General features: G+C 57.1%; 3 protein-coding genes across 4 annotated transcripts; 1 reads left to right on the top strand and 2 right to left on the bottom strand.

Moving 5' to 3' along the window:
• Nucleotides 1-257: 257 nt before the first annotated feature.
• Nucleotides 258-7,193, bottom strand: ABCB6 (ATP binding cassette subfamily B member 6 (LAN blood group)). The gene is made up of 20 exons (XM_066322930.1): nucleotides 6,831-7,193; nucleotides 5,659-6,190; nucleotides 4,980-5,117; nucleotides 4,510-4,699; nucleotides 4,210-4,302; nucleotides 3,776-3,968; nucleotides 3,569-3,690; nucleotides 3,377-3,486; nucleotides 3,243-3,308; nucleotides 2,983-3,108; nucleotides 2,777-2,853; nucleotides 2,609-2,672; nucleotides 2,427-2,512; nucleotides 2,268-2,325; nucleotides 1,985-2,089; nucleotides 1,407-1,581; nucleotides 1,008-1,120; nucleotides 836-930; nucleotides 602-670; nucleotides 258-519 (listed from the first exon to the last, which is right to left on the bottom strand). The coding sequence occupies exons 2-20, from the start codon at nucleotides 6,172-6,174 to the stop codon at nucleotides 399-401; spliced, it is 2,517 nt and encodes an 838-aa protein (XP_066179027.1). The 5' UTR covers nucleotides 6,175-6,190; nucleotides 6,831-7,193; the 3' UTR covers nucleotides 258-398.
• Nucleotides 7,194-7,425: 232 nt separating this feature from the next.
• Nucleotides 7,426-17,623, bottom strand: ATG9A (autophagy related 9A). 2 transcript variants are annotated; one of them, XM_066322928.1, is made up of 14 exons: nucleotides 17,415-17,623; nucleotides 17,194-17,236; nucleotides 15,798-15,863; nucleotides 15,338-15,499; nucleotides 15,093-15,234; nucleotides 13,432-14,180; nucleotides 12,956-13,109; nucleotides 12,556-12,735; nucleotides 11,530-11,775; nucleotides 11,028-11,248; nucleotides 10,488-10,605; nucleotides 10,093-10,315; nucleotides 9,808-9,950; nucleotides 7,426-9,701 (listed from the first exon to the last, which is right to left on the bottom strand). In XM_066322928.1, the coding sequence occupies exons 1-14, from the start codon at nucleotides 17,563-17,565 to the stop codon at nucleotides 9,696-9,698; spliced, it is 2,604 nt and encodes an 867-aa protein (XP_066179025.1). In that variant the 5' UTR covers nucleotides 17,566-17,623; the 3' UTR covers nucleotides 7,426-9,695. The 2 variants fall into 2 exon arrangements, with proteins under 2 accessions (XP_066179025.1, XP_066179026.1); XM_066322929.1 differs by having other exon boundaries at nucleotides 17,463-17,623.
• Nucleotides 17,624-17,682: 59 nt separating this feature from the next.
• On the top strand, nucleotides 17,683-24,482 carry ANKZF1 (ankyrin repeat and zinc finger peptidyl tRNA hydrolase 1). The gene is given in 18 exon segments (XM_066322947.1): nucleotides 17,683-17,881; nucleotides 17,884-17,981; nucleotides 17,984-18,044; nucleotides 18,047-18,184; nucleotides 18,504-18,613; nucleotides 19,003-19,105; nucleotides 19,484-19,668; nucleotides 19,947-20,062; nucleotides 20,178-20,331; nucleotides 20,555-20,777; nucleotides 20,954-21,055; nucleotides 21,219-21,398; nucleotides 21,495-21,608; nucleotides 22,019-22,283; nucleotides 22,753-22,864; nucleotides 22,974-23,141; nucleotides 23,244-23,314; nucleotides 23,883-24,482. Coding segments are annotated over 18 exon segments (2,505 nt in total). The 5' UTR covers nucleotides 17,683-17,697; the 3' UTR covers nucleotides 24,004-24,482.
• The last annotated feature ends 54 nt before the right edge of the window (nucleotides 24,483-24,536 follow it).

The raw sequence follows: 24,536 nt of genomic DNA, 5'->3' as shown, positions 1-24,536 counted from the left end.
CTGCTCTCCATTGCTGCTGGGGTGCGGCCCCCTGCCAAGCTCAGCCCTTTGTGTGGGGATGGGACAGGTGCTGACAGCCTGCTCACTCCCTTGCCCACCTAAGCCCAAGGAGCTCAGCCTCATGGCAGAGCTGCCAGCTGACTCGAGGGCACAGGCACTAATGCTTCCTGCTCCCACCAAGAGGCGCATACCCTGCCCATAGCACACAGGCATGGACCTGGGAAGAACCTGGTTTAAGAAAATACACAATAGCAAAATAAATATGTACAAATGTAGTGGAGTGTCCAACCAAACTCTTGCACTTCTAGGGCAGGCAGAGCCCCTGCCTCCAGCCAGCAAAAGACTCCCAGGCAGTACGGAGGCCTGGACTCAAGTCACAGCAGAACTCCTGGTCATGTTCACGACACCTTCTTGCTACCCTGGGGCTTCTCAGTGTGGTGCTCCTTGCTCTCGTCCCCAGTCTGCTGCTGCAGCCACATGCCAGCATACACACCACCCTTCTGCAGCAGCTCCTCATGCCTGTGAGGAGAGCAGAGGGATGCATGGTCCTGAGCTGGCCCCTGAGCTGGGATTCCACCTCCAGCCCTTGCCTTGTGCTCACCTCCCTCGCTCCACGATGTGCCCATCCTTAAGCACCAGGATCTGGTCTGCACTTACCACAGTGGAGAGCCTGTAGAGAAAAGCAGGTGTTACGCTGACTTGGGGGGAGGTTTGCAGTGCCAGGACATGCAATCCCTGGGACTCTCACATCCTGAGCAGGGGACAGGTCTACGTGCCCCTCTCTTGAGGGGTCTGGCCAGCACCTCCCTTATCAGCCTTTTCCCCTTGTCCCTACCTGTGTGCCACAACAATGGTGGTGCGGTGGGCGCAGACCTTGGCAAGAGAAGCCTGGATGTTCCTTTCAGTCTCTGTGTCAAGTGCAGATGTGGCCTGCAAGGAAGAAGGGATAGAGGTAGTGTGGGTTGCTGCAGAGCTGAGTAAGGCTGGGCTGGGGCCACTGCTGTTACCTCATCAAGCAGGATGATGTGGGGACCCTTCAGGATGGTGCGTGCAATGGCAATGCGCTGCTTCTCACCCCCGCTCAGCTTCAGCCCCCGCTCTCCCACCTGGGTGTTGTATCCTGCAGGCACAAGAGCAGAAACATGATGTGCTGGTAGCCTCTGAAATGGAGATGGGGACCTGCTGCCCTGGGAGGTCCTGCTGCGACCACACAGCCACGTGGTGGAGCCTTAGCTCATCCCTGTCCAGGGGCTGATCTAGCCCTGAAAAAAAGGCAGGGAAAAGCAAAGCAAGACAAAGAGTCATGCAGGTGTCCCCGTGGGAGATGTCACCCAGGGGTGACACCTGTTAAGGCAGCTAGAAGGTCTTAGGGGACGATGGGATGGCAGGAACTGCAGGGATCTCACCATCAGGAAAAGAAAGGATGCGGTCGTGGATGTCAGCAGCCCAGGCTGCCTCCTGTACCTCCTGGTCAGTGGCCAGGATCCGTCCATAGCGGATATTGTTGGCGATGGTGTCGTTGAAGAGCACAGTGTCCTGGGGCACCACCCCAATGTGGGCACGCAGTGAAGCCTGCTTCACCTGGGAGACAGGGGAGAGGGCTCAGGCAGACCCACATCCAGTTCAAAGATCCCTCCAAAACCCAATCCTACCCAAAGCCATGAGCCCTAGTCCTTGCAAGCTATGTGCTGTAGCGTCACCCTGCACCACAGGCTCAGCTGCATCTCTGCTCTGCAGTGGGAGGCCCTAACAGGGCCCTAAGTCCTTCCCAGGGAGCCCTGGTCAGTACCCAGCATTTCATCCTGGGGTCCCGGAGTCATGCCATTCTGCCACTTCTGGCACAGCCATCAGCCTGTGAAGGGGCTGTGGGGGCTGCATGCTCACCCCTGCCCGGGGGAGGTGCTAGTGCCTGCGCTGAGCAGTGCTGCGAGGCCCAGATGAGCTTGTGTGTCCTCCCTGGTCCTTAGAGGCCCTCCCCCCTCACCTGGGAGATGTCCTGCCCATCAATGCGGATGCAGCCACCCCGTACATCATAGAAGCGGAAGAGCAGACGGATGATGGTGCTCTTTCCAGAGCCTGAAGGTCCCACCTGCACAAAGGAAAAGGGACGTGGAGATGGCAAATTCCCAGCTGCTGGAGGCCAGGGGGCTGGACAGGAAAGGGCTCGTGCTGCTGGGTGGCTGTCCTTCCCACCTTCTTATTTTCCAGCCTCTCTATCCGCATCCTTCCCTCCCACAGTGAACTCACACTCAAAGTCCCACTCTCACCAGAGCCACGGTCTGCCCAGGCATCACAGAGAAAGAGACGTCCTGCAGGATTTCCTTCCTGGAAGAGGGACATGGAGAGGGGCTCAGGACCACTCAATGGGCCCACATCCCTGTGCCAGGTCTCATAGCCGGTCCCACCCTGTGCCCAGTACCCCATACCCATCCAGGTAGCTAAAGTGCACATTCTCAAACTCAATCCGCCCAGCCTCCAAGCGCAGGTCACTGGCGTTCACCACATCCTTCACCTGTGAAAGTAGAGGTGCAGGCTCAGAGCCAGCCTATCCCTAGGGCAGGACCACACGCGAAGCGAGGGAGCAAGGTCCAAGAAAGGTGGCACCCACCTCCTGCTCCTCGTTGAAGAGCTCAAACATGTTTTCCATGTCCACAAAGGATTTCTGGATCATCCTAAAGAGGGCAAGGGCCAGAAAAAAAGGTTTGGGGGAGCACATACCAACCCAGTCACCTATGGAGAGGGGGACACCAGGCACCTCCACACCTCCCAGCATTACCTATAGTAAGTCCCAAACCAGTTGAGTGGTGTGTAGAGCTGGATTATGTAGGTGCCAAAGAGGACATAATCCCCCACCTGAAAGGGACAGGGTACAGGGGTCTGTAGTACCACGTGGCTACAGTGGGAGGACTCCACAGGGTCTGTGACCACCAGTCCCAGGGCCCCACCTCAGGAGAGGTCTGCACAGGCTGGCACCAGCCTTACCTGCAGCTTCTTTTCAGTGACAAAGTAGGCACAGAGCAGGGACCCTGCCAGCAGCCCTAGGCCAATGACCAGATTCTGGATCTGGTTGAGGAGGCCCAGCGAGGCACTGACCTTCCACTCTGAGGTCTGGAAGAGAAAAAGTCCCGTGGGATACTGCTACCTCCAAACCAGACCCATGGTGATCCCCATCATCCCCACAGGTGCCTGTGAGGTTTGGCTTCTTCCCCTTTGGTGCCTCCAAAGGTGCTGAGCATCCCTACCTGGTACTCGACAATGGCATCATTAAAGCGGTTCACCTCATAGCTCTCTGCATTGTAGTACTTCACCTACAGGGGCAGAACTGGTATCAGCACCCAAGCAGTCCTCAGTGATCACCCCCCAACTCCTACAGTACCGTCTCAAAATTGAGGAGTGAGTCCACGGCCCGGGACTTGGCCATATTGTCCTGTGTGTTCATGTCCCGACGGTACTTGGTTCTCCACTCAGTGATGAAGATGGTCAGAGCTGTGGACAGGAGGAAGCTGCATTGGAAGGCTCCTGGCACCCCACAGCCTGGCAGCCCTGCACCCTGCCCCCCTGCACTCACTCAGGTACAGGCTCATACACACGAAGATGATGAGGCCAAACCAAGCGCTGAAGACCGAGGTGAAGTACACTATGCTGATGATAATATCCGCAATGGTGGGGACAATGCTGAAGACGATGTAGCTGGGGGGTGCGAGGGGAGATGGGGCATCAGCTCAGCTCTATGGGGCTGCCTGGCCAACCCCAACCACCATGAGCACACTCTGACCTGAGCAGGCTGTCGATGCTGCTGGTGCCCCGGTCCACGCTACGCAGGACCTCACCAGTGCGACGGCCCAGGTGCCAACGCAGGGACAGCCCGTGCAGGTGGGCAAAGAGCTGCACCTGCACCTGCCGGTTGGTGAACTGCTGCACCCACACCCACAAGAAGGTGCGCAGGTTGCTTACGAAGCCAGTGGAGCCTGCAGGGCAACATGGAAAGTGGGATCAGTCCCACTTGGGCATGCAGGACTTCAAAAGTCCAGCTGGGAAAGGGGGATTTGGGATGAAGCCCACTCTCCATAACCTGGGACCAGCCCTGGTTGCTGATTCCAACAGAGCAGCAATGATGGGGCATATGGGCTTCGCTGGCCACCCCAGCACTGGTATGATGTGCCCAGTATCATCTTTCACCACAGCCCCATCCTTCCCAATGGTTCTTACCAGCACCTCCACCTTGCAGGAACTTCAGTCCTATGTAGCTGCAGACAGTCCAGGCGAGGGTGTGCCAGGGAGCACCCACTGTCAGCTCGTTCACTGTGGGAAGAGTGCCAAGGGTCAGGATGGAGGGATGGGGAGCATCCCAGGATAGCTGTGGGAACCAGCCCCAAGAGGCAGTGCTGGACCATGATCCCCTGGACTGTGCTTCTGCCAAACCCCTGCAACCCTCCAGGTCACTTCAACATCTCCCAGCACTTGGTGAGGCTGTGGCGAGCCTCACACACAAAGCTCCAGGTGCCTCACCAATGTTCTTGTAGTAGATGGGAACGAAGACATTGATGGCCCTCTCCAGCCCCATGAGTGTCATGCAGAACAGCACCAGCCCCTGCAGCAGATGGTTGCCCCTCGGCCACATGTATGGCACCAGCAGCCGCGCCTTCCTCCGGAAATCCTTCCACGTGGAGGTGGTCCTGCTGGCATCAGTCAGGAGTGGCTAGGGGAGAGCAGACCAAGGAGTCATTGCCCTGGCACCCCAACCCAGTTGACAATGGCCCTGGCCAACACTCCAAGAAAACCAGCTCCACTCCAGAGTGCCCACTCCATCCGCCAGACAGAGCTGCATCCTAGTGACAGCAAGCAGGGAGCTTAGGCAGCCCTAAACCTTGTTCCTCTCACATCTCCTAAAGATGCTGATCCCAGGGCAGCTGCATTTCTATTTTATCCCCAGCTCCTTCCTAGCCATATCCTAAAATTGCTTCAGTCCCAGGACTCACCTGGCTGTTTTCCACATCCCGCTCCTCCTCATTGATTAGGAGCATGTAGGGTTTGCGAGGCAGCCCCGGGGCCTTCATGCCCAGGATGAAGAGCATGAACGTGCAGATGTAACGCAGCAGCCAGAAGCCAAACTGCACCTGAATGGAGAGTGAGAGTTCAGCATCTCAGCTGGCCCTCAGCACAACCCTGAGCATGGGATGGGTATGATCTGAAAGAGACAGTGAGCGGAGTATGGGGATGGGGTGCAGTGTGCCAAGGGGCACCCCAGGCAGCTCACTGGGAGTCCCTGGTTGAGCACAACACCTCAGGAAGCACCCAGACCTTCTCCTTCCTCCCTGCCTTATCTGGCTCCATGCCCTCTGACTCAAGGTGCATCTGCCCTAAAGGGTGCACAGAGGCAAAGTGCTGTGAGAAGCAGGGAAACATCCCTACTTCTGCACCTGGGTCTGGGACGGGTAGAAGCAGGACCTCAGCTGGGTGGGGGCATGGAGAGATGTGTGATAGCTGGGTTTGGGACTGAAATATTTGGCAGATGTGTAGGTGCAACCCAGGATTGTATACACCCTGGACATGGCAGGTTATGACATGCATACTCCATCCCTACACCATGATGCTGCAGTCCCTCCCACCCCCAAAAGTGTCTCATCCCCTTTCCCTGGCCACAGCCCCCCAGCCCACCTTCTGGTTGGTGTCTTCCAGTGCCCACCACCACAGAGGGCTCCTCCAGCACACGAGGGTCAGGTTCTCAGCAGCAAAGGCTAGTGCCCAAAAGAGGAGGAGGACAGTGCCATGGCCCCGTGTTCGATCATGGGCCAGCACCCGGGTATGCTCCAGCTGCAGCAGGGCAACGGCACAGCCCCAGCTGAGGGCCCAGAGACAGGCATGCAGCAACATATACCCATAGAGCTGTCTCAGCCCCACTCCTTGCCACAGCAGCCCACCAAAGGGCTGCAGGGCCAGGAACAGGGACAGCAGGACCTGGCCACGGTAGAGGCGAGAGCGGGGAATGTACTTGGGCTCCATGGCACGGCTGAAACGGGCATAGCAGGCATACTGCAGGGCGCCCAGCAACAGGCAGACGCTCAGCAGCACGGATGGCACCAATGTGAAGAAGAAGCAGGGCTGAAAGCCCTGCTGGACCCAGGCCTGTGTGATGGAGTTGTTGCCCTCACAGTAGCCCTGCAGCACGGCCATCCTGGTAGGTCACCAGCTGTGGAGAGAAGAGAGGCCGAGACAAGGTTTCAGCACGGGCTGTGGTACCAGCTGCACAGATGGACTCATCCTACTCACAGTAGGATGGCATGGCCAAGCAGCAGGGGCCCTCACAGGGCAGGGGCAAGTACCGCTAGACATGGTCACACAGGACATGCTGCATGCAGCACACAGAGCGGTGCATGCAAGCAGGGCCAGCGTGGGGATGGCCATGAGCACCACACCTGCCGTGTGCCTTGGACGGGGGCACAACATTAGACTGGGCCTCCCAGAGCCACCCGGGCCCCTGAGGATATCCTCGGACACGAGAACAGCGGGAGCAGCAGGGATAGGAAGGCAGAATGAAGCTGGGACAAGTCTCAAGTGGGAGGGAGCAACGGCGGTGATGCAGCGGCAAGAGCGCGGGTGGGGGAGCGGGCGGGGATGCGGAGGATGCTCGGGGAATCGCGGGGCCATGCAGGGGAGAGGCAAGGGCAAAGAGCAGCACATCGGGGAAACACTCGCGGAGAGCCAGGCAGAGGCCGCGCCGGGCGAATGCCCGGGCGATGCCGGCGCCGCTCAGACCCGGGACAGGTGGCCGCGGCCCCGTTCCCGCCGTGTCGGCCCGGCCGCTGGGTCAGCCCGCCACTTCCGCTCACCTGCCCCGTGCCACCGGCCTTGGCCCGGTCCGGGCCCCGCGCCGCCGCCTGCCGCCGCCGGCCGGGCCCCAGCGCCGTTCAGCTCCGCCCCGCTCCCCGCCCCGCGCCGGCACCGCCGGCTCCTTCCCGCCCGCCTCCTTCCCGGGCACCGGCACTGCAGCCTCGGCGTGTGTCCCTGCGCCGGGCCCGGTGCCCAGCCCCGGGCGGCACGAACCACCCCCGCAGCGCCGGGGATGGGGAGGGGTCGGTGCCGTGGGGTACACTCCCAGGCCGGTGGCGCGGAGGGTGCCCGCCTGCGACGGGAGACGCCCCGCTCTCACTTATCGCCACCGCCAGCCCGGCCCTGCGCTGCCGCGATAGTCCCTGGAACGCCTGCGGGGCCTCCCGCCACAGAGGTCAAGCAGGACGGGGCACTGCCCTCACGGGGATAAATATAGCCCCTGCCTCCTCCCGCGGCTGCGACTACGCTCCTGGGAGCTGCCAGTGCCGTTGGAACAGCTGGCAGGCTCCTCCCGGCCTTCTGCTGCCACCGGAGACCAGGCCCAGGTGAACTGCACGGTACCACAGAGCGAAGGGAGACTCGGACACAGGCAGGGATGATACACCCCATCTTTATTAGACGGCTATACAGCTGTACAGCGAGGGCACGGGGGTATGATACCGCACTCCCCAGGGACCCCTGTGCCCGCACATCTCAGGAGGAGATGAAGAAGAGTGGCTCGCCATGCACATGGGACACTGACACAAGCAAAACATGCGGCAAAGACTTGGGCCTGCTATGCCTGGCCTCTCCCTCCTGCCAGCCCAGGGAAAGATCCATATTCCCCCTGCCCCAGGGCACTGCCTCCAGCCAGCCGTTCAGCTATACAGACCAGCAGCAACTTCATTAGGAAGCCCAGATGCAGTGTCCCATAGGCCCAGAGAGTGGAGGCAGCAGCCTGGGCACCGATAGAAACTGGGTTCCTGAGAGATTTGCTTTCTGCTTTCTTTCACCAAGCCATGAGAGCCCCAAGCTGAAGCTGCTGTGGAGTGGTTGCAGCCACTCCTCCATGGAAGGACCCCAGCAGCACCCAGGCCCACAGAGTCCTGACCCCAGCACTGAAGAGCTGATCCCAACCCTGAGCTCTGCTTTTGAACACTCTGTTTAATCTCATACAGACCCCACAGCAGTCGTAGCTCCAGCTCTGCCCAGCCTTCCCTGTGGCAACAAGGAGCCTGCTACCCCAAAGAGCCTGCCCCCGTGCAAGCCCCCTCATGCCCAGGCTATCTGGGTGCAGAAGCGCTGGCAGCAGGTGGCTTAGAGCTGTCCCAGGCTCAAAGGGCAGAGGGCAATAACCCTGGCCAGAGAAGAGGGATGGCCCTGGACTCCAGAGACAGCAGAGGAGGATGTGCAGTGCTCACAGAGGGCATGGCAAAAGCAAGCAACCCCTGCCAGAGGCAAGGGGAATGAAAAGTAAGTCGTGGGCAGGAGTTAGATGGGATGCAATTTCCCAGAAGCTGCAAAGAGAAAAGAGGGAGGACAGGATAGTGGAAAGGTCTTGTCTGAGGCCACACTGCACAGCTGGGATCCGGATTCCCCACCACCATCCCAGACCTGGGCTGAGAAGTGCCTCTCCCTTCTGGGTTCAGAATGCCCCTCCTTGCTCTGCCAGGCACGAGACAGCTGCATGGTATACAGCCTCCACAGCAGCTGAAACCATGTTGTGAGCAAAAGGAAGGTTTCAGGAGGAAAGGAGGAGCTGGGAACCTCTGGAAAAGATTCAAGATAGCCCACAGCCTTTGCTGGGGAAGAGGAAAGGCCTAGTTCCACAGGAACAGTTGCATCAGGACAGACCCAATACAACGGCACCTGGGCATGGGGAAAAAGGCCTTTTTTGTGTCTGGAGAAAATTAAACAACACACAGAGCACAAGATCTTCAGGTTGGGCTCTAAGGGCGTTGTGAGCACTCCTGGAAGATGCCAGGCTGCTCCACACTGAGGTCTCTTTGGCACTGCAGGAGGGCCCACGAGTGCCATACATGGGGACGATGCTGCTGGTGTCCCATGGGTGCCATATATGGGGAGGATGCTGCTGCCCCGGCACAGAGGCATCACTCCAATGACCCTTTCTTGCATGCAGGGAATGGGTCAGTCATGAGTCAGGGAAGAACTGCAGCATCCTTGGATTGAACCAGAGCTGTTCCCACGAGCTCTATATTCCACCTGTACTCATACCAGCAGCAACAACCAGGGCCCATCCCTCTGCAGGGTGCTGGGACAGGGGGACGGGTGACTGCCCCACTGTTGTCCTGCTCTGGGCTGAGAGGTACAACACTAGTCCTCTCTGGGGGACTAACGTGGTCCTAGGCACCTTCTCAGGGCTGCAGGAGGGCAGTGTGGTGCTACAGGCTGAGCTAAACCACCCTCAACAACTCCTGCCCTCATTTTGGTGGCAAGTCACAGCTTCGGGTGCACACCTGGATGGAGCTGATGCCACCTCACATCCCTTTGAAGAGCAGCTGCTGCTGCCACCTCCAAACCAGTCCACCAGCAGCTCCTCACTGCTAGTCCTGTCACATCAGCTTCCACAGGCTCTGCAGAGATCCTCCGACACGGACGACACAGATGTGAACACAGACACAGGTATGTACTCACACACGCATTCACCCCACAAGTCAGTGGCCTTGACTTGACACATGGCTGGACACAGCCACAGCAAAGGTGCTGTGCCACAGCAAAGATGCTGGCCTGGCAGTTTTGTGTCTTCAGCAATTGATGGCAACAAAATGTCCACTCAGGACAGGAGAACAATCAAGCCGATGCCACATCCTGCTGTCCAGGTGGCTCCCAATCTGCAAGCCCCATGAGATCCCTGGTCTACCAGGCTATACCTGCAAGACAGAGAGAGAATATGGCACCTACTGGGAGGAGCTACCAGCACCCCAACCTGCCATCAGAGTACACCTTGCCCCTCTCAGCCACAGCCATCACCCTCACCTTGTGGATCTGTGGCGGAAGCTCGTCCTCCGAGCTCTCCTCTGGCACGGGCTCTGGGTGCCTCGCTGACTGCCCGTCCTCGGCCCAGCCTCCCAGAGGAAGGCGGGAGAAATGTGACGGGGCTCTGTGCACTGTGCCTGGGTCTGCAACAGAGGCAAAAAGTTAGATTAACTTTTTGGGGTACTGCCAGCACCTAGCAGCAGGCAGGCTGCTTGTGCCAGTCCATAAAGGGCATAGGTTACAGAGCTCTGACCTGAGCGCAGACCTCTGCCCTGACTCCCGTACCTGTGATGCCACCATATCGCCGCTGGAAACCAGTCTGCAGTGTGGCTGTCTCCTCGGCAGGCTGCCGTGGTGAGGAGAAGGGGTAGCTGGCAGAGCGGGGAATGGGAACAGGGCCACCCCGCTGAGCGTCCAGCTCTTCATGGGCACTCTCCCCACTCTCATCACTCTCTCGTCGGTGCCAAGTGTGCCGCTCGGGCTCCAGCTGGGCATGCTGCTTGTGCAACTGCAGGTCAAAACATGAATGACTCAGCTGTGTGGGAGAAAACAGAGCCCAAACACACCCTCTCGGCAGCACTGCATAACACACTGGTTTTCTCATCACAATGGAGAGGGCAGCCCAGTCCTGCCTGCCTTGCTCCGTGACCCTCTGGCCAGCCCAGCTCTGCGTTGCTCACCTCGTGCATGTAGAGTGCATGAAGACTCATCTCAGTCGAGGCATACTCTGACAGGATCATGCTCTGCAGTTGACCCTCCCAGGCGCTGCTCCCCGAGCTCACAGTCCTTGCATCAGCACTGCCATGGAACACACCAGGTAATGTTTACTGCCCAGGTGTCCCCACACTGCCCACCCCCTCTCCACTCTAATGTCAGACACACAGAGATCTGCTCCTGAACTGGGTATCAAGAGACCCTTTGCAGCAGCTCCCAAAATACACAAGCCCTGCTATGGCACTGCCTCTTCCTTGCATGGGGGTCTCTCACCACTGTGGTACCTACAGGAGAACAGTAAGACCCTGACGCTATCCTTTGGGGCCAGCATTAGCACCTGGTACCTAGCACACAGACCTGAGTCTAACTCTGCTTGTGAACGTCCCTTGCTGCCCAGGCTGCAGAGATAAATGCCACCACACATCTAGGACAACAGGATGGCATTTGGTCAAAGGGTAAAGGAATGTCTAAGGTGTCTGGCTGTCCTTCTCCAGCCAGCAGCTTACCCTGAGGCTGTCATGGCACTGGCACCACGAGGCTGGGCTCCCTCTCCATCCCTTCCCGATGCCTGGAAGCCACTGGAAGGCTGCTGGGCAGACTGGAGTGGGGAGAAGGAACGCAGAGCCGAGGCCACTTCTGAGAGATGGCGGGAAGCCTGTCCATCCCGGCTCATGTGGAAGCCCAGTGCTGAGGAGCCTGCTATCACATTGGCAATCAGGCTGTGGGGCTGAAGAGTTGAAAGAGAAAGAGTCACTGTCCTGCACAGAGCTGGAGGACTGATACCACTAGACACATAGAGCTGGACTATCTTGGCCCCTCTCCCACCTCACAGGGCTCTCCACCTCACTGGCTCTCACCCAGAAGTGTCTCAGATAGTGCTGATCTACCACATTTTCATTCCCAGATACATCCCAGGCAAGGGCAAAATTACCCAAAGGGCCTGACGATGAATTTGCCAGCATGTAGCAAGCACCCCAAGAACAACCCACATGCCCTGAGCCTGGGCACCTCTGACTCCGACTGCAGGGACTGGATGGAGCTGAAGAGGGCGTTTTCAGGGAGCACAGCCTGCTGAGCCAGTGCCACGCTGCTGTCCCGGTGCACCCGCTCCTTCAGGAAGCCGATGAAGGCTGTGCTCTCCCGGGGTGGCTGCCACTTGGGGTTGGTGATGGCAAAGTGCATGAGGGATAGCTCTGTCTTGCCATCCTCAGCCTGCTGGTAAATGGAGGCCTCCGTCTTTCCTGCTGACATCCACTGTGGACAAGACAGGTAATGAGAGACAGGATCTGCTTTACAACCCTGCCAGCCCTGGGAATCCTGAAATCAGTCTGGGCAAAGCACACAACACCCAGCCCATGCAAGGCCATGGCTCTCTATGTAGCAGGTGCTACACCTGAAGTCCCCATGCTCATTCAGCAGTCACAGCCTGGAGAAGAAGCAACAAGCACAGTGTGTTCCACCTCCATCCCAAAATATGAACTGCTGCAAGGAACTGGGGAGTTGTCACACAGACAGGAAAAATTACAGTCAACAAATGACTCTTCTTAAGAGCTTCCTGCCACAATGAGTTCACTTCCTTCCTTGTTCATGACTGTGTCTTTAGGAAGTCCTTCCCTAGACAAGTAACATTAATTCGCAGGCACATAAAACGGATGGACCCCTTTTCCCTCTATCATAGATTTTGCATAATGGAAAATGCTTCCCATTTCCTCTAAACTGCTTCTCTCCTGAGCACAAGCAGATCAGCTTCTTAGTGTTCATGCTTTCTAAATGTCCCAACACCACTCTCCTGAGGACACAGAATCCCTGACTATGATATCAGGCAATGACATCAAAGAAATTACACAGCCTGATTCCCAAAGGATGTGGTCAATAATCACAGCAGGGCCACAAGAGCCATCTGGAGCTGGTGACCTGTGTTGCCAAACCCAGACACCCTACTGGTGGCTGGGCTGTGGGCTGCCACAAGTGGTGAGTTTGGGCCTCTCATGGGTCTAAAGGACCAGACATGCTGGTGGGCAGCCCAGGACCTACCGCAGGGTGGCCGTGCTGGCGCACATCCATCTGAGCAAAGGAGCAGGTGTCACCCACACCCACCACCTCCACGGTGAAGTTACGGAAGAAGTCAACAATGTCCAAGGATTTGGGCCGCAGGCAGATGATGAGGATCAAGGGGGTAATGATGGGACTCAACAGCTCTTCCAGGATGAAGACCTGAGCACAGAGATGATGGGTTCAGCACAAACTTGAGGGTCAAAAAACCCACAATCCCAAAACAGACCCCAGAGGTAGCCCTCCATCTTCTGGGGCAGGGTATATCTGAGGATGCTTCCTTGTTCCTCTATAAGCCCAAGAGCTGTTGAGCTCTCCAGCACCTTCTCCCTCCTGCAGGGATGGGAGCAAGTCCCCAGCCCCACAGTTAAGCCAAGCTCACCGCTTTGTACTGGAAGAGCTGGGCAAACTCGTCCCTGGTCTCATAGCGGTGGGCATTGCCCTGCCAGTGGTCAGGCATGTAGTGGATGTGTGCCAGGATGACTCGCAGCAGCTGCTCTGGGCAAAAGACCAGGTGCTGGTCAGGGATGAAAGACCTGCAGGACAGGACAAGGAAACATCACAGCATTACACCTCAGTTCTTGGGAGATGTCATCTTGGGAGGGCAGGGTGACTGGCCCATATCACAGCTCTACCTGTAACCTTCCAACCAGAACAGCCCCGCCCCTCGTACCATACAACCACTGCAGCCAGGATCCCCTTTCTCCAGCCTGGTCCTGCCTCTCCCCAACCACACCCCTCATTCACGCAGATTCACATCCATTTCCAAGCAAAGAGCATGTTTACATGGATTGCTGCCAGCCCCACTGCTCCCTACTGCACTGCCAGGAGCACGGGGGCAGCACAGACCCACCTCACCTGCACACCGTGATGCCCACCCCGAGCAGGGTGACCGTGGTCAGGACGTGCTCGACCGCAAGCACGTCCTCATCATAGATGGTGAGAGCGATGAGCACAGCCAGGATGGAGCCAGCAAAGAAGGCCACGTTCTTGGCCACGATGGTGAGAAGCGGGGAGATAAAGCAGTTCATGTACTTGGAAGCTGGCTTGTACCCCTTGCTGAGGCGTGAATGCAGTTCATGATCCAGCTCGTTGAAGTGACGGAGGTAACAGCGGCCATAGAGAGACCAGCAGCGGGCACCCAGGCTGCCCGGCTCCCGCTTCAGGATCTCCGTGTAGCTGAAGAAAGCATAGAGGATCTGCCAGATGAGGATGAGGGGGCAGAGGAGGAAGTTAGCAATGCCAATCCAGAGGATGCGAGTGCTGAGCTTCTCAGCCAGCTCCAGGCGGTTCCCGGCCCGCTTGTACTCAGCCTTCAGGCTCCACTCGTTCTCAAAGAGGGAGCCAGGACCCCAGAAGAAGATGAGCTCAAAGTTGTACTTGAGCCCACGCGTGTAGAAGACAGTGTCTCCCAGCAGGGGCAGGCGGAAGCGGATGGGCAGCAGTGACTTGTTCACCATGGCCACCATGTAGTTCTTGAAGCGGAGGATGCGGTGATAGATGTCCAGCTCTGTCAGCTCCTTCTTGTGGATGCAGATCTGGTGCTCCTTCTGGATCTGCACAATGCGGGCCTGCACCTCCTGCCAGGTGTAGTAGGGCAAGGTGGACTGGGAGGTGGACAAGCAGCAAGATTAGGAGCAAGAAATACCCAGAAACAGAAGCCAAGCTGAGCCCACTGAAGTAGCAGGTCCCAGCACACTCCTTGGGGTGCTGACAAAGCACATGCAACACCAGGACACACGGCACCTTCTGGCACCACTTCAGCCTGCAGCAGGCAAACCCCACACTTTGCCTTGGTGCCCTTTACCCCCTAGATTAGAACAGATTACGGTTTCCCATAAACACAAGGCATAAACACAGGTCCAGGCTTCCATGGGTCCTCCCAGACCTGCCACTTGGAGTCAGCAGGGAGAAACAAACACGGAAGACACTTAAGCAGTGTCCCAGATGGAGCCCATGGAAAAACTGGAAACAAACCAAGCCTTTTGGCTCATCCCATCTTTCTCAAGACACTTTCTTCCTCCAAAGGATGCGCACATGCCTTATCATGTTGTCCACCAGAGCAAGTACCCTGGACTAGGATGTCTGTAAGCCTCAAACCCCATCTGTGTCTGATCCCCTGTGTGACCTTCAAAACTAAGTAGCTCCAAGTTTCCCAAAGAAACAAGGAAGCTGAAGGTGTCCACGCCCCAGGGAGGTATGAGGATATCCTCACTTACGCCTTCTCTGTGGAAGACATCACAGAAAAGGCCACCGCTGAAGAACACACATATTGGGTGGCATATGGCAGTGGCACGTGCCAGCAGGCAGAGAGGCAAACTGGGCAGAGAGGGGCAAACACAGAAAAAACTGGCTGCTGGAGAAGAGGCTGAAAGGAGATCATGTAATTTTGGAGCAGAGGGAAGAGCACTCAGTCTGACTGAGAAGAGGAGAGGCATGAAGGCAAGTTGCAACCACCCAGCAAATGCCCCCCACGACCCTCGGCAGCCCCACATGCAGCCCCTGGCTCAGCGACTTACCATGGGAATCTTCAGGGCATTGATGTAGAAAGAGTGAATCTCCCAGTAGCAGCAAATGTTGTAGATAAATTTGACAAGTCGGTGGATCCAGAAAACCCCAGCTATCACCAGGATGCAGATGAGGAAGCTGTTTGCCTGGATTCTGCAAGCAAGAAGAGACAAGTAGTGGGATACAGGCCCAGACAGGAACCCTGAGTACTTAAGAAAACAAAAGCAGAGGCCAACATGCCCTCCCCTGCCCCTACCTTGCACTGCAGACATTTGGAGGCAGGAAGGCGTCTGGAAGAGTCACCTTAATGGGCTCGCTGGGATGCTGGCTGTGATTTAATGCTTTGTTGGCAAAGAGGATGTCATAATCAACACAGCTGATAAGAAAGGTAGTGAATGCCACCACAAAGATGAACTGCCTGCGAAAAAAGAGAAGTGCTGTGAGGGAACCACCCTTCTGCTCCACCACAAGACATGATGCAGCCAGGGTCATTTGTCAGGGAGATGCAATCCCACAGCCACGGTAGTGGGAACGCTCACAGGCAATGGTGCCTCAAAGTGAAATGCAGGTCTGGGGCATGCAAAACCCTGATGAACGGGAGACAGGACAATTATGAAAGGAGCCCTCCCACCTACACAGCTGCAAGTGCTTGGCAAGTGCCTGTGGCTGTTCCCCAGCAGCTGTCACAGCCACAGTAGAGGGGAACCTGCACTTACATGAGTTCAAAGATCTCTCCAATGAGCATGCAAGTGAAGCCATTCTTCTGATGCAGGTTATAGACGTGAAAGCTACAGTCAAGGAAAACAGCAAGGAGACTCCTCTCTGATGAAGGATGAAGAGGCTTCTGACCCATTGGTATTCCACAGCTCCTCAGCCAAGTCTCCCTTTACCACCAAGAGAAAATCTCTCCCACCTCTACTCATCAGCAAGTTGGTTCCCCACTGCAGGAAAACACACTCTGCCCAAGTAAAGCATAGCTAGGGTAGAAGGACTTGGCTTCATTCACACTCTTCTCTTCCTGCACTCAACACCCATAGTGGCGGTCTGTTCAGCACAGAGCAGAAACTCAGCCTGCACTCGGGCTGCACAATGGTGGATAGGGCAGGGCAGGGTGGGACAGAGACAGACAAAAAAGCACTTAGTGGCACCTGGCACCTGCTCCTGACCCCAGCAATGTGGTCAGCATAACTAACACCATTTTATAAGGCAAGCAGCCCTTCTCTGTCACCGAGGGGGGTCACCTATTAGTGGGTCACCCTCTCCAAAGTTATCAGGTGCTGAAGATCCTGTGAACTAAGTAGATAAATCAAACGCGTTTCTGTCTTCCCTCCCTGTGGGCCTCAAGATTCCTTGGCACCAGACTGATTACTCGCTTCTGTGCTGTCCTTGAAGGTCCCAGGCACATAGCCAACCCAACAGAGGTGATGACCCTGTCACAGAAGAGGGAAGTATTAACAGCACCCAGAGCACTATCCACGAAATCTGGGAGTTACAAATCCTAAGTGGGAATTTGAATCACAGCTGTTGGTGGACAATGAGACCCAGGACTCCTCAGTAGCCAGAGATACCCCCCTTGTCATCTGCTTCCTCTGAGGACTAAGTTAATTACTCAAATTATTTTATGTTATTATTGAGTCTACATTATGATTGCTATATTGATACAGAAAACCATATATTAAGATATGATCAGATCTGTAAAGAGTACAGATGATTAGAAACCACAAACTAAGAGATACTACACAATTATGTTCTATGCTGCTTATAAAATTGAACTACACAGATTCTGCCTACAGAATCCTGTGCTACTCTGATTGTAAATGTCACACTAGTAATAAAATCCTGTTAAGAATATAACACATTAAATGTAACTACAACAGTACCATCATCACTTTCCCAAGAATTCCTGGAAGCACCTGTAGGACCCTGTGTCAAGTGACAGCATCCCAAGGTTGTGGGGGTTCTGTCAGCCCCTCTGGAGCTGTGTAGTGTCTCACAGGAATGAGCTGACACTGCCCAAACTCCAAGTTACACAAAGCTTCATGTTTTCCCTGTGCTTAGAGCCGGGAGGAGGGGGATACATCCCACCTGACGCTCGCCCAGCAAAAGGATATGCGAGAGAAGAAAAGGTCAAGGTTCTCGATGTGATGCCACGGAGCTGAAGGAAGAAGCAGCACAGGGTGAGGGGCCCACAACACCCTTGGTGGTGTGACCAGCACAACCTCCCCCTTCCCCCGCTGCCCCTGGCACCCGAGGCCCCAAACCAGCCCCGCAGCCGCCACCCCGGCTCCCCTTGGTGTCCAGCCTCTCCCCTGAGTCCCCAGCCTCTTCCGCACCCCGCCGCCGGCCAGGCCCCAACCCCCGGTGCCGGTGCCATCGCTCACACTTGGCGCCCTCGGGGACGTGGACGAGCAGGTCGCCGCCACCGGGGGGAGACTCGGTGGAGGAGCTCTCCAGGCGCTGGTACTGCGTCTCGAAGTGAGCCATGGCGGGGCCCCGCGCCGCCGGCGCCGCCGCCGCCGCCGCCACCGGCCCGGCGCGGCCCGGCCCGCTCGGCCCCGCCCGTGAGTGGCGGGCACGGCGCCCAATGGTGAGCGGGGGGTGGGACGCGGAGGGCCAATGGGCGCGCGGGGGGCGGGCACGCGGCGGCGCGCGGGATGTGACGAGCGGCGTTTCCGGGCCGGGCGGCGGCGGCTGCCCGTGAGCGGCGGGGCGGGCACGGGGCAGCGGTCTCGGGGGTCATGGGGGGGCGGCAGCTGGGACGGTGATGGGGGTGCAGCGGCTTGGAGAAGGGGGATCGCTCACGATCTCCGGGCGCGGTGGGGAATTCCCGCGGTGGCGGCGGCAGGAGGGTCCCGGACGCAGTGAGAGCTCAGACGGGGGCAGAGCGGTGGGCCGGTGGCGCGGGTGTCGGGGCGGTCACTGGCGGGTGGTTCCCGACGGGCTCATTACTCAGACACTGTCCCGTGGTTGGGAGCAGTAGCGATGCCGGAGAGCAGGTCCGTGTTTGAGGCCGCTCAGGACCCTGAACTCCTGCACGGCCTGACCCTTGTCACCGGAGTTGCTGCGGATGCGGGTGCTGCCGAGCTGGCACCTGTGAGCCACGGTGCGTGGGGCTCCGCGGGAACGGAGGGAGGGAAGTTATTTGACTAAGCTCGTGACCACCACACATTTGGTGTTCTCTCCCTAACTCAGCTTACATGATAACTCCGGAGCTGGGCCATGGGAACTACCTGGTGGGTGCGTAAAGGGCTTTTTTTGGTGATCACCCCAAGGTTCCCGAAGCTCCTTCAACCACAGGTTCCTTTGGGTTCCCGAAGCTCCTTCAACCACAGGTTCCTTCCTGAGGAAGGACCGAGGAGACTCCACTCCTTCCAGTGCAGCCTGCAGGGCTGCCTGTGCACAGCCCTTCCTTGTTCTTCCAGAGAAACCTGGAGCACCCAGCTGTGAGGAAAAGGCCCATGGGGTCACCGAGGTACCAGAGAAGATGTGTTGCTTGACCTGCGGACAGGTGTTTGGGAGCCGGGAGGAGCAGGTGAGCAGGGCTTGCAGTGTGAAGTGGGAGTGAGGTTTACATGGCTGGTGGGATCCTGCTGTGGAAGCTCAGCCCCAGCATGGTGCAGCCCAGTGATGGCTGTTTGCCCACTGCTCACAATTTATTGGGATCTGGCACTCAAACTTTGTATGTTATCAATGAAAAGTATCATTTACTGGAAGTAAAGGGTAAGTGCAGCACAGGCCTGTACTTGTTCAGGTTAACTGTTTCATGGGTAACTCCTTAATGTACTGTGATTTTTCAGTCAGGACTCCTGAAGGAGCCCAGCATCATTTTAGCCCTTGGGATCTGTCACCTCATGCCCTTTGGTAGTGATGGCTTTCATGGACCACCCATATGCCGCCAGCTCATACTTCTTTGCTCCACAGACTGAGCACTACCGTCTTGATTGGCACCGCTTCAACCTGAAGCAGCGACTCCTGGGGCACCGGACACTGCCTGCGGAAGTGTTTGAGGAGAAAACCCGCACAGGTGAGGAGTTGGACTATCTGCACTGGAACCCAGGGGCTGTCAGCAATCTCACTGGGGCTCTTCTGTACAGGGATGAAGCCCTCTGCTAGCACTGGGTCCCTTTATTCTGTCCCTGTGGGGTCCAGCACTGCTCCTGAGCTGTTAGGATTTGTTATAGGGAGAAGGGGGTGTTTTAACTGAGCCCCTGCCTAAGCATGTCTGGGGATCCAGAGCCCCTATGTCCCCAGGTTACAGCCTGTTTGTGATATGTAGGGTTATTTGACAGAACATTTCTGGGGTTGTGGGCACTCTGCAAGTGCCCTTGAAATCACCTACAGAGTTTTGGGGAGGTTCGTTAGTCTTTGCTTTGTTTCACTGCATCTTTTCTTTTCCTTGCAGGTGATGTTTCCAGCATCTCAGGATCCGACTCGGATAGCTCTGATGTGAGCAGTGAGTCCGAGTTGCTGCCTTCTGTCAGTGACACTCCCCAGAGCCCCCAGATTCCCCGCTCCCACAAGGTGCTGCTCCGCAATGCGAAGGGCCAGCTCATCTCTGCGTACCGCTGCGTGCTGCTCACTGGGAAGGCAAGTCACAGCCCAGCCTTTTGGGAGAGGGACTCCAGAAAAGGTGGGTGGCACTGAGGTGTAGATGTTTCTCTGACAGCTTGCTACCTCCTGTGATAGGAAGGGTGGACTCTGGTGCCAGGTTAGAGCCCCAGACATGTGGTGGCCTGTTACTTGGCTCTGGGGTGCTCCCAGAAACCTGCTTCTGGTGCTAGCGGAGAGGCTGGTCTCTGTCCTGGGGGACAGTAAGAGGTAAGGAGGTAGTGCCATGGGTGCTAGCAAGGGTGTCTCTGTATCAGGGTGACATTGAGGAGCCGGTGGAGCTGACAGCATCACTGCAGAGCCTCAGTGCAAGCACATGCTGGGTTGTGCTGATGATGGGTGGCGGGCACTTCGCAGGAGCAGTGTTCCGAGGGTGAGTATAGGGGGACAGTGGGATTGTCCCTCTGGGCACAGTCAGCTGAAGCTACTTTTGCATGTTAATGCCACGCACACTAAGCTCTGTTGCTCGTGCCTGCCCCTCTCTGCAGCCTTCAGGTGCAGGAACACAAGACTTTTCACCGCTACACGGTGCGAGCACGGCGGGGCACAGCCCAGGGCCTGCGGGATGCCCAGACCCCAGGGTCAGCACCCAGATCAGCTGGGGCCTCCCTGCGCCGCTACAACGAGGCTGCACTGCTCAAGGTGAGGATGCACCACATCACAGTGCTGGGCTCTTGGCTGGGAGAGTGGTCCTGGCTGCCTCTGACAGGTGGTACCACACTGCTGCTGGAGGGCATGGCCTGGGCGGTGGGCCCTGGAAAAGGGCCAGAGCCCAACTGAGGCTACTCCATTCTGTCCTACTCCAGAGCTACGTTTACCTACAAAGTGTGCTCAGGATCCCATAATGCTTCTCCTTCCTCCCCAGGATATTCAGGACCTCCTGGCAGCCTGGGCAGAGCACCTGCATGAAGCTCAGCGCATCTTCCTCCGGGCCCCTCGTCACAACCGTGTGCTGCTCTTCGGTGGCAGGAACCCACCCCTGTCCCGAGGGGACCCTCGCATCTGTCACATCCCCCTCAGCACCCGCAGGGCCACACTGCAAGAGGTGCTGCGAGTCCATGCCACGCTGGCCAGCCTGCAGGTGTATGGTGAGCTGGACCAGCCCTTGTGCCTGTGGGTCAGGGCAGGTGGGGTGACACGGTCCCTTGTGGATTAGGGGACACTACCCTGTGGGGTGGAGGTCCTAGCTCTTCAGCCCTCAGTCCCTGGAGACATGGGGTGCTCCCTGTCCCCAGGCAATGATGGGAGCACCCTTGCTGCCCAGGGAAGGACACACCACTGGAGGACATCACTGGGTCCCCCAGAAAGGTCTGGCAGAAGAGGCAGCAGAAGGCAGAGGTGGATCCCCTGCAGGAAGACACAACGGGTGAGTTGAACCACGGAAGGAGACATGACTCTGAGCAAACAGAAGGGATCTGATGTTATGGCATGGGCCAGATTTTCAGCTTCAGAGTGTGGCTGGACAGGAGAAAGACAGGGTGTTCTTGGCTGAGAGCTCCAAGTGATTAGTTCTGTGTGTGGGGCCTTAGCCCCAGTCTTATCACCCCCCTCAGCCCCAGAGGAGGAGGAGGAAGAGGCGGCAGAAAGCCCTACAGGGGAACTGGAGACTGTGGAAGTGACACTGGAGACCCTGCACCTCCGGGAGTTCGAAGTGATGCCCAAGCGAAACCGCAAACGGAGGAAGAAGAGGGACAAGAAGGTGGAGAAAGGTGAGGGGGAAGAACTGGCAGGGGCAGTGTAGGAAGGCCTTGGCTGGGATGCAGGCTGACCCTGACCTTCTTCCTCACTGTGTGTTGCCTATGCAGGGCCTTGTGCTGAAGAGACTAGATATCAGTGTGAGCAGCCTGGCTTGGAGCCAGTGCCAGTGACAGAGCTGCGGGGGGAGGCTAAGGCTGGGTTGCTTCCCTGGAGCAGTGGAGGTAAGTGGGGTTGGGAGCTGCGTTGGCTGGATGCCTGCTACATTTACAGGTGCCTTTTCAGTGGGGTAAGAGCATATTGTCATGAAGGTGCCCAGAACAGCTGAGTCTGAGAAGTCTTTAGTACAGTCATGTGCCTTTGAGTGAGCTGTGTATTTGGACTCAAGGGGGCTGGGCAGCACCTAGCTAAGCCAGGTGTCTTGAGGGTTGGAGTGGGTCTTACTTAAGGAGGGGACTTGGCTGCTGCCAACAGTGCCTAGCAATGCCATAGCACAGACTCTGAAGATGCTGGAGATCCTGCAGTACCCAAATCCAACTAGCAAGCTGATGCATTGTGTGTGCTCCCTAGTCAGACCAGAGTGCTGCTCTGCCCAATCTGCCCATCAGACTCCTCTCCTGTTCTTCCTTCACAGGAGACCCTCAGACGCAGCTCTGTGATTCTCTGTTCACTGCCTGCAAGACAGGGGATGTGCAGACACTGCGGCATCTCCTGGGTGTGCCAGAGAACGGGGCCCTGCCAGGGGACAGTCAGGATGGGGAATCTCTGGATTTGGCCAGGTCTCTGCTGAACCAGCCTCTGGACGAGCGTGGCTGCACCCTACTTCATGTGGCAGCACGGGCTGGCAAGGCTGAGGCTGTGTGTCTGCTGCTGGAGGCAGGGGCAGACCCTGCCCTCAGGTATGGCTGCAGAGCACCCAGTGGTTCACAACCCTGACTGTGAAAATCCAGTGACTCACTCCCGTCTTAGCCACAGGAAATTGGTGCCACTCTTGTCCTGGGACAGACAGTATTGCTCTCTATGACCCGAGATATCTGGGGTTTTTAATGGAGGCCTAGGAGCTGAACCACCCTTCTCTTTGCCTGCTTGGTCTGGCAGCAGGTAGGCAGTGCCTCAAAGTGCACCCAGATTTATTGGTAGGCAGTTCCAAGGGCCAGGATGGGACAAAAGCCCCATGCAGGGGCTTTGAGAGGCAAGAAGGATTTGGAGGATTCTGGTATAGGAATAAGGAACTTTCCCCTTCTTGGCTGTGATACTGTGGCCAGCAGTACACACTGCTCATCTCTGGGGAGTCTCTGGGCTCACAGCCCAGTGGGATGCAGACAGTAAGACGGCAGTATGAGTGATCTGGTATCCCTTGTCTCACAGGGACAGGCAGGAGAGGACCCCATACTGTGTCTCTGCTGACAGACTGACCCGCAACACCTTCCGCAAGTTCATGGTGGACCATCCAGACAAGTACGACTACAGCCGTGCCAAGGTGGGTGCCTGCCCTCTGCCCTCGCCGGCAAGGCGACTGCAGAGAAAAGCTCTCCTTTCCCAGTTGTGCCATTGCCCCTGGCTCAGTGGGAGATGCTGCCTGCCCTCAGGTGCCAGGGCCCCTGACACAGGAGATGGAGGCCAAGAAGCTGGAGAAGAAGCGGGCATACAAAGCCCAGCGGAAGCAAAGGGAGCAAGCACAGCGAGAGGAGCAGCGGCGTTGGGAGCAGGAGCAGGAAAACAAGCAGCGGTTTGCTGCCCTGTCTGATAGGGAGAAGGTGAGGATTGGGAAAGGGATCTAGCCCAGACAGGGCAGTGGTGATGTGGTGGGCACAGCAGCTCCCAGGGCATGCAGGGGCTGAGCTGTTTCTGCTCCCCAGAGGGCCCTGGCTGCTGAGCGGAGGTTGGCTGCACAGCTGCAGGACACTGGCATGACTCCTGCCAACATCAGGTAACCATCCTTGCAGCATGGCTCTGAAGACAAATTCTCCCATGTCAGCACAGCTGTTCCCTGCCTTTCTTGCTCCAGTTCTCATTTCTCAGTCCAAAGCTATTCCTGTGGACTCAATTCCCAATAGTGCTTGTGTAAAAGTTTCCTCCTTTTCTTGCCCTGCTCTCCTGAAATATTTTGCTAAGAATGACTTGATCCACTTACAGCCAGATCTACAGCAAGCCAATGCCCCAGCTACTCCTGTGTCCCTGTTTACTTTCCTTTGCCACCCTACCAGGTTGGCAGCCAGCACTTCACATGCTTATTGGGGCAGGGGCTTTCAAACCTTAATAGGGCCAAGTGTCTCCATGTTCATTCTGCCACAAAGTACCTCACATCATGCTCTGACAGGGCATCTCCCCCTGGCCAGGCTGTTGGGTGAGCACACCAGCCCTGTGAGACCAGAGGAGCCCCAGCTCCCTCATGCTGCTGATGTCTCTTGTCACAGTCCAGGCAGGGAATCCCTTCCTCTTCTAACTCTTTTGCAAGTGTACCCTTTGCTCAAGGCCAGCTCTGCTCTTTCCTTCAGCCGCTGCTGGCAGTGTGGAGAGTCTCTGCTGGGCCGGATCCCTTTCCATTACCTCGACTTCTCCTTCTGTTCCACGGCCTGCCTGCAAACCCACCGCCGGGCCCAGGCTGGCCACACCTAACGCTGGAGACTGCTGCCACCTGCCAAGGACCAGTGTGGTGGGGACATGGCTGAGCACTGCCTGTGGAGAAGTGATGGTCAGAGGGACTGAGCTGCCCATATCACTCTCCAGGGCACCTCTGGCAAGGCTCTGGGCATGAATATCGCTCTGGGTGGTGACTCTGGCAAAGTTATTAACTGAGAGGTATCCCTGTGCTAGTGTGAGGGGCTGGGACTGTTTGGTGGCCTGGCTCCAGCTAGGGGTCCTGCTGCCAGCTTTTCTCATGGCTACCTCATAAGTTGCTGTCTGTAGGTATAAGGAGAGATCTTGACACATACAGACCCTGCAGCCATACCTCAAGGCTGTGCTTTTATCTCTTCTCTCCTGGCTGCCATCAATATCTCAGCCTTCGTGTTAGCAACTACATCTTCCACCTACATTGTCAATAAAGGAGTGCCTTGACCCCCTGGCTATGGGGGGAGTCAGCATGGTCACTGGAACTATTTGGGATGAGTGTGGCATTGACATGCAAATCAAGCTCATCCTGGGTCCAT

The sequence above is a fragment of the Sylvia atricapilla genome, chromosome 7 (genome assembly GCF_009819655.1).
Source record: "Sylvia atricapilla isolate bSylAtr1 chromosome 7, bSylAtr1.pri, whole genome shotgun sequence".
NCBI lineage: Eukaryota > Metazoa > Chordata > Aves > Passeriformes > Sylviidae > Sylvia > Sylvia atricapilla.
The sequence above is the reverse complement of the archived record's forward strand: the minus strand, read 5'-3'. Positions and strand labels throughout refer to the sequence as shown.

What these genes read in the sequence shown, in the direction of transcription:
- ABCB6 (XM_066322930.1), bottom strand. Translation starts at nt 6,174, where the DNA reads ATGGCCGTGCTGCAGGGCTACTGTGAGGGCAACAACTCCATCACACAG. An exon ending in GTGTATGAGCCTGTACCTGA is followed by an intron (nt 3,487 to 3,568) that starts GTGAGTGCAGGG and finishes TCCTGTCCACAG; the next exon opens with CTCTGACCATCTTCATCACT. An exon ending in ATGGGCAGGACATCTCCCAG is followed by an intron (nt 1,582 to 1,984) that starts GTGAGGGGGGAG and finishes CCTGTCTCCCAG; the next exon opens with GTGAAGCAGGCTTCACTGCG.
- ATG9A (XM_066322928.1), bottom strand. Translation starts at nt 17,565, where the DNA reads ATGGCTCACTTCGAGACGCAGTACCAGCGCCTGGAGAGCTCCTCCACC. An exon ending in CTTGACCTTTTCTTCTCTCG is followed by an intron (nt 15,864 to 17,193) that starts CATATCCTTTTG and finishes CTGTAGCTTTCA; the next exon opens with CGTCTATAACCTGCATCAGA. An exon ending in ATGCCCTGAAGATTCCCATG is followed by an intron (nt 14,181 to 15,092) that starts GTAAGTCGCTGA and finishes TCCACCTCCCAG; the next exon opens with TCCACCTTGCCCTACTACAC.